The sequence below is a fragment of the Penaeus vannamei genome, chromosome 14 (assembly GCF_042767895.1).
Source record: "Penaeus vannamei isolate JL-2024 chromosome 14, ASM4276789v1, whole genome shotgun sequence".
Lineage (NCBI taxonomy): Eukaryota > Metazoa > Arthropoda > Malacostraca > Decapoda > Penaeidae > Penaeus > Penaeus vannamei.
In genome coordinates this window covers 12,588,789-12,596,828 of record NC_091562.1, presented here as the reverse complement: position 1 = coordinate 12,596,828, position 8,040 = coordinate 12,588,789, and the positions used below count along the sequence as shown (strand labels likewise).

The following is an 8,040-nucleotide window of genomic DNA, read 5'->3' as shown; positions in this document are numbered from 1 at the left end:
CACTAAAAAAGGCGAGGCAAAAATAGCACACGAATAGATATCTTTGCAATATACATTTTTCCCCCTTTTTCCTCTTTTAGATATCTTTGCAATATATATTTTTTTCTTTTTACTCTTTTAGATATCTTTGCAATATACCCTTTTTTCGTTTTTTTTTTTGTTTTTTTTTTTACTCTATTTTTAAGGGAAGGTAGTTTTAGTTTGTGAGAGGGAGAGTGCCCAGGGTATGATCAAGCTGCCATCTGCATGTAATGATAATAAGTTACCGTCGTTATCTATGGTTGATTCACTTTATGACGGAAACTTAGATTTTGTGAATTAATGCAGCAGATTTATGGTGTCATTGTCGTCTAGAATTTCCAGCTGTGCATGTGGAAGTGTTTTTTGTTGTCATTTAATTACCCTGGGAAAGAGGCTCGACCATGCCCAGACTGTTAACCAAAGGGACTTTACACAGACTCAAAGAAAAAAAGAGAGAGAGGGTAGGATAATAACAACGATTATAATAATAATGATAGTTAATGATAATAGTTATAATGACAATAGTAATAATAATGATAAATAAAAAAGAGAGGGTAGGATAATAACAACGATTATAATAATAGTGATAGTTAATGATAATAGTTATAATGACAATAGTAATAATAATAAGGATAATAGTTATTATGATAACAATAATGTGAGAATCAGGCGATAAATAAAAACTAGGGAGGTCGGGTTTAATTAATTCAATTATGTGCTAAAGAGGAAATAAAAACACGATAGGTTTATAAGGACCATTTGAAGTCTGTTGACGCTGCGTGTTTTAATTTAATCTATTTATATTGTATCTATATTCATCTATATCTATATTTATTCAGTTTTATTTATATTTATCTTAGATCTTGAATGAGATCGTTTTATTACCTCCTTTATAGTGGATTTGTAAACCTAAATCAAAATATAATTGTCGACGAGAGATATTCTTTCTCTCTCTCTCTCTCTCTCTCTCTCTCTCTCTCTCTCTCTCTCTCTCTCTCTCTCCCTCTCTCTCTCTCTCTCTCTCTCTCTCTCTCTCTCTCTCTCTCTCTCAGATCCCTTGGCAGTTTCCAGGACCCGACAGTCTCACATATCCTGCGAGACTCCACGTCCTTGGTCCTTAAAGGTGTGATAGAAGAAACAGGATCTGGTGGAGTTCACTCGAGAGAAAAAAAATCATTCGCCTGTGATTTCTTCCAGTGTTCTCGTGGCTGTGTGTGCTGTGTTGCTTGGGCGTGCGTGCGTGTCTCTCCATTCATCTGCATGGGCATCGGGGGGGGGGGGTGTCTGTGTTTATATTTGTGTGCTTGTTCTTTCACATATTCTTTCGTGGATGTGTGTAAACGGTCGAGTGAATGTGTCTGAATGCTTGCTTTGTGTAAGTTCGTGTTCGGGTTCAAGATGTGTTCGCGTTTCTTCAACATCAACCATACGAACGCAAGTCCTTTCTCCACCGTGTCTTAGTCCCCTGAGATAGTTTCCCCGGGTCCTGTCATAGCTGCTCTGCAAGGAAACAACAAGTGCAGCGCTTGCATGTCTCAGAGGTCATCAACACGCCCCAGCTGCCCCTTTCTTGGCACAGTGCCAGCTTGTCATTGCCTTACGAGGGCGCATTCCCGGAGACAATCTCTTGCGAGGACAGCGTACTTGCGTGAATGCACGTACTGTGCATTTTGCATTTTCGAGGATAAATGCACTAAAGCGAAGCAACTCGATTTTTTTTTTCTCCGTCAGAACTAGAAGGACAGATGGATCTTTAAAATTTATGTTTAAGTTTATCATTGTTAGCTATATATAAGAAAAGTATCAATACGTAATGAAGGGAGAGTAGAGAGACAGGGAGTAAAAGAGAGAAGAGAGAAGAGAGAGATGAAAGAGAGAGAGAGAGAGAGAGAAAGAAAGAAAGAGAGAGAGAGAGAGAGAGAGAGAGAGAGAGATAAGAGATAGAGCAAGAGAAGGCAAGAGAGATAAGAGATAGAGCAAGAGAAGGCAAGAGAGATAAGCAGCGCCTATACATAGAGGCAGAACACGCAGGTGCTCCCTGCATGCTCTTAGTCACTCGCCTTCAATCACCAAAAAACACCCCACCAAGGCGACAGCCCCCCATCCCACCTCCCTCTCTCGCCCTCCCCTTTACGCGTTCTATAAGAGGCACAATGACAGAGCCTTCAGATTCAAGCACACTCCCCCGGGCTTAAGGTAAATGTTTGGCACGGTCGAGGTCCGGACGGGAGCCAGAGCCACAGGTAGCTCGCAGACACCACAAGGTAAACATATACCTTCTGGAGGCGAGTAAATGTTGGTAGTAAGGAAGGCCCGTCCTGTGGCCTTCATAACAATGTTCCTAGCGTTGGGAGACTTGTGTATTTCAGGTGTTGCCGGTGACATACTGCGCACACCTGCAAACGTGGGTGGGCGAGCAGGTGTGCGTTGCGGTGGTACTAGGACAGGTCTAAGGTTTCTTTTTATTAAAAGTATTATCATCTCTCGTCTTTGGTTTCTTTGATTCAAGTTTTTATTGATATTGGTAGGTTTTGATATAGGTTTGGTTAAACAAGTTTATTTGGGATGTTACGCATTTATCATTGCCTCTGCCTGTCTATCTGTTTGTCTGTCTGGCTTTGTTTCGCGCGCGCGTTTTTGCATGTGTATTTGCGCGCGCGAGCGTGTGTGTGTGGTGTTTGTGCATCTAATTCCTTATTTCTGTGCGTCTTTAATTCGATCTCTCGGACATTCCCTGTTATTATTATTATTTTTTTAATAATCACCTCCTCTCCTCCCCCTACCCTATCCGGGTGTATCAAAAAAACAACTTTTTCTCTGAAGCCACTAAAAATAGTGGCATGTTTTAATGTGTGCCCTTGGGAACTGCTTATTCTAGTTATTTTTTTCTCCTCCTTTATGAACACTTTGAAGTGTATTAGCATGCACAAAACTTTTAACTGTTTTTGTTATCACGATAACACCCAACTGTCTTAATATGTCATCACTGTCTCCTAAATTTAATTTACTGTGGTTTGGTACAATCATCATAATCTTTATCTTTTTTATCGCTTAGTTGTTCATTTACTCTTGTTTATTTATTTCTTGTACTAATTTTATGTCTTTATTTTGCTGCTATTTGATTTTTTTCTTTCTCTGGGGATAAAAATTAAGTATATGGTTGTCATCCTTTTTTATTAGCAGAATAAGTGTCATTATTACAAAGTACTTAGAGAAATATAGAAAAGAAATCTTTCTATGTACAGACTAGTATTATTGTCTAATAAATTAAGAATATCTTACAAATCATTTGGTATTTTTGTACAATATTTACATATTCCTCCATTCACTGATGAAACAAAATGGAACTAATGGCATTCAAACAGAAGATGAGAGTGAAATAAGAAAATAAAAATAAATTTCCATAGGAAAGATGGATTCTATTCTCAACACGAGACTCACAAAAGGGGAAGTTAATATTAATTTTCTACATGAACACACTCTTTTTATGAACGAGAGAATGAACACGGGCACTGGATAATTCCCCTTTTATTACGTAAGAAAGAGGGGAGAGAGAAAAGGTAAACACGAGATTCTGAGTCTGGGCGCACGTCGCAAGTTCCGCCCACTCGTGGTCTTGGGCGTCAGTCTTTCCGCACGACCGCCGCGCACGGGCTGGAGTGTCACATTCACTGGGTTAAAGGTTCACTACGGTATTAATTTGTTATTTGTTCCCTGCTCGTTGTATATCGGGGTGTACTTTTCGGTGGGCGTGTACTTCTCCTGCATCTCCTGGAGGCCTCGGCCCTTCGTCTCGGGCACGAGGACCACCGTGAAGATGAGGCCGACGACGGAGATGCCAGCGTACAGCCAGAAGGCCCCGTGGAGCCCCAGCAGCAGGTGGAAGTCCACGAAGGTCTTGACGCTCGCGAAGGAGCAGGCGTAGCTGACGGAGTTGGCGATGGCGCCGAGGCCGCGGTGCTTGAGCGGGAAGAGCTCGCCGATGTAGATCCAGGAGATCGGGGAGATGCCCAGGGCGAAGGCGACCTGGAAGATGAGGGCGCAGGTCAGGGGGATCCAGTCGAGGCCGCCGGCGTTGACCCCGTTGCCCCCCGTGACGTAGAGGAACGTGCCGAAGCCGGCCAGGGCCGTCGACATCAGGATGTTCGACACGATGAGCAGCGGGAGTCTGCCCACCGTGTCGATCAGGACGGACGACACCATTCCTGCCAGGATCTGGAGGAGCCCCACGACCACGGCGGCGCTGTAGGGGTTGATCCCGACGAAGGCCTCCCGCAGGATGGGCACGGCGTAAAAGTTGAAGGCGTTGGCGCCGCTGAATTTCTGGAAGACCATGAGGCCGCAGGTGATGAGGACGGGCTTGATGAGGTCGCGGCGCCACTCGCGGTAGCACGTGACCTCCGACTCCTCCCTCATGGCCTCGATGTTCGCCCGCATCGTCTCCAGTTCCTGCGAGATGTCGAGTCCTCCGCGGAGCCAGGAGAGCGACGTGGCGGCGTCCTCGTCGCGCCCGCGGTACAGGAGGTAGCTGGGCGTCTCGGGGATGAGCATGAGGCACAGGAAGAGCAGCGCGGGCGCGATGGAGGCCACCATGGCGAGCTGCCGCCAGTCGAGGTACACGCCCAGCAGGAAGGAGAGCAGCATGCCCACGTTGGCCGTCAGCTTGGCGACGGAGCACAGGCAGCCTCGGATCTCGGGGTGCGCGATCTCGCTGATGTAGACGGGCGTGACCAGCGACACCACGGCGGAGCAGATGCCGCACATGAACGACGAGGCGTACACCATGTACACGCTGGAGGCGAACACCGTCAGGAACCACGAGAGCGCGAAGGGCAGCGCCACCACGGCCAGCACGCTCTTCCGCCCCAGCCGCATGGCCAGGCCTCCGGGAATGCCGCCGAAGAAGGCGCCGAGCAGGGACAAGGACGCGATCCAGGAGCCCTGCTCGGGCGTGATCGAGAAGTCGTGCGAGTGCGTGCCGTTCGTCGAGGGCGTCGTCTTCATGGAGGCGAGGGCGGGCGAGGAGTAGCCCTTGCCCAGGCCCGTCGCCAGGGGGCCCAGCGCCACGATCATCGTGGCTACGACCTGCGGGACAGAGGAAACGCGGCACATTAATCCCGTGGAATCGTACTGATAAGTCGTCGTGGGAGCTTATCAAGGAATAAATTCTCAACACAGCTACACGGCTCTATTACACAATCACTTCCTCTAATTCGATCAAAAGTACCGACCTCAAGCAAAATGCCGAAGCGAATTCGTGCAAGCAGCTTTTTAAATGGGAATATTGCCAAAGTGACTGAGGTTCGATCAAGGACGAATATAAAGAGCAATTGAATCACGGCGCCGAAACATTCAACAAAGTGCCGCAACACGAAGTAAATTAGTCCTAAATCTTGGGGACATTTTAAAAACCAACGTTCAACCTGTGTTAGAAAATACTACACTACATCCCCTGGTATAACTTCAACAAAATCACCAAACTTGATAAACAGAAATGGAAAATAATTTACCTGAGTTAACCGATGGGGTCGATTACTATATATTAGACTTAAAGTTGAACTCGCCATCTTCAAACACTGGATTCACTCTGCAAGAAAGAGAAAAAGGGATATTAAAATCAGTTTGCAACAAATTAGAGAAGGTTTAATGAGTGCAAAATAAAAGCAATAGATGATACATTAGAACTTCTGTTCCTTAAGCTGACAGCGAGCGCATTCAGCTAAGAATCATTAGACAGAGACAGACATCTTAAATACAAATAAATTAGAGCGAACCACACCCCCTTTCGTCCCCTACCTTAATATGTCGCTCTTTCTCTTCTCCCACTTCTCCTTTCTCTCTATCTCTACCTTTCTCCCTTCCTCCCTCCCCCTCTTTTTCTCTCTCTCTCTCTCCCTCTTTCTCCTTCTCTCCTTCCCTACCTCCTTCATGCCCCCCCTCCCCATTTATCTCGTAAAAAAAAAAAAAAAAATAAAATAAAAAACACATTACTACTAAAAAAAAAAGAAAAAAAGATAAAAAGATAAAAACACACTACTAAAAAAAAAAATCTTTGAAGACGATAACAAAATGAACGTTACTATGCGTCCCAACAATTTTTTCCCCCTCTCTCTCAAGGAAGGCAACGGTGTAAGCGTGATATAATTCCTTGGCACAACCTGGCCGGGGGATCAACTAAATGCTGACTTACACTTTAGCGAGACTGGCGATACACCCACGAAGGGGGAAAATATTTTCGGCGTCCTTCGAAAGAGCATGGAATGGTATGTGGATTAATTGACGTGGGCTTGTTTACACTTTCTCTCTCTGTTTCTTTTTTTTTTTTTTTGTCTCCCTTTGTCTACATTTGTCTGTCTGTCTGTGTCTATCTCGATCTACCATAATTATCTATCAACCTACATCTATCTATACCTATCTATACTTATTTCTATCTCTCTATACGTCTCTATTTGTTTTACACCAATACAAATATACTAACGTTTAATTTCTACCGTACAAGCCCCTCTACTCCCAAACAAAAGTACAAGCCCCTCTACTCCCAAACAAAAGTACAAGCCCCTCTACTCCTAAAGAAGAGGCACCACAAACAGTACCTGATGTGAAATTTCCTGTGTTCGAAAAAAAAGTCTCAGTTAAGTCGAAAGAAACTGAACCCACAGATCCACCAAGTCTGCCATAGCTGGCGAGTAGAAAGGGTTTCCTGTGCCAGCGCGGAGGTAGATGTTCCCTCGCTTTCATAATATAAGGATTGTTTTTCTTAATTTTCATGCGTTGATGACTGTGAATTGACCAATTTTTGCCGCTAATGGTCATATTTGCAGATGATACAGACGGCTGGGATGTACCGAATATCTTTTTTTTTCTTTCTTTTTTCTTCTTTTTATTGTACATGGTATCTATTCTTTGTAAATGGTTTATCAAAATAGATAAGATGGATATTTCGCAAGGATCAATTATGTTAAAAAAAGAAAAAGGAAAAAAAAAAGAAACAAGAGACACTAAAGATGCCTCTCGTACCCTCAATAAAAAACAAAAAGTAAAACAAATGAAAATATAAAAAAGATCACCACTTGTATCCAAATGTATCAGTTCTAACAAAGGCAGACCTAATTGTGTATGGGTCGCCTCATCAACTCAACATGAAAAAATAACCAACGTAATGTTTTTTTTTTTTGTTTGTTTGTTTTTCTACTACTACTACTAATGTGTTATTGTCACTGTTGTTAAGATAAAACGTAAGGCTTCACCTGTGTGGGATCTTCACGCTGTTTTATTTATTTATTTTTCTTATTTATTTATTTATTTATTTACTTTTCTTATTTATTTAATTATTTATTTTTCTTATCTATCTATTTATTTTTCTTATTTACTTTTTATTTTTCTTATCTATCTATTTATTTATTTATCATTATTTTCGTCTCTGTTCTTCCTGGAGTGATTTTCTAGCAACGGGTTTTTGTGGCGTGAAGATATTTGATGATAATATTATATGGGTCACGATGATGATGACTGATAAAGATGATGATAGTGGTGGCGGTGATAATGATGATGATAATCAATAGTACTGTTAATAATGCTGTTGATAATGATAATGATAATAATGATGATAAGCAATAGTGCTGTTAATAATGCTGTTGATAATGATGATGATAAGCAATAGTGCTGTTAATAATGCTGTTGATGATGATGATAATAGTGATGATGGTGAAGATGATGATGAGTGTTGCTGATGACTGTGATGATAATCATGATGAGAGTGATAAGGAAGACGATGACACTAACAGAATGATAATAGCTGGTGATGGTGACGATGACGACGAAGAGAACAATAAAGAAACGAAGGAAAATTGGAACGAGCTTACCAAAGAGCTATTTTGCCAAGATTTTATAGTCCATCCTAGGCTTGCCGACGTTGTACACACGAATAAAAAAAGTCATTAAAGCCCAGTAAAAAAAAAAATCGAAATGTTCCACAGAGCTGATTGCCTCGGGGTTAAAGCTGGACTTTCGGCTCTAGTG

General features: G+C 42.7%; 1 protein-coding gene across 1 annotated transcript; it reads right to left on the bottom strand.

The window, feature by feature from the left end:
• Positions 1–3,178: 3,178 nt before the first annotated feature.
• On the bottom strand, positions 3,179–5,657 carry LOC113805326 (facilitated trehalose transporter Tret1-like). The gene is made up of 2 exons (XM_070129742.1): positions 5,532–5,657; positions 3,179–5,106 (listed from the first exon to the last, which is right to left on the bottom strand). Exons 1-2 carry the CDS (start codon positions 5,586–5,588, stop codon positions 3,709–3,711), a joined length of 1,455 nt encoding a protein of 484 aa, XP_069985843.1. The 5' UTR covers positions 5,589–5,657; the 3' UTR covers positions 3,179–3,708.
• Between the last annotated feature and the right edge of the window lie 2,383 nt (positions 5,658–8,040).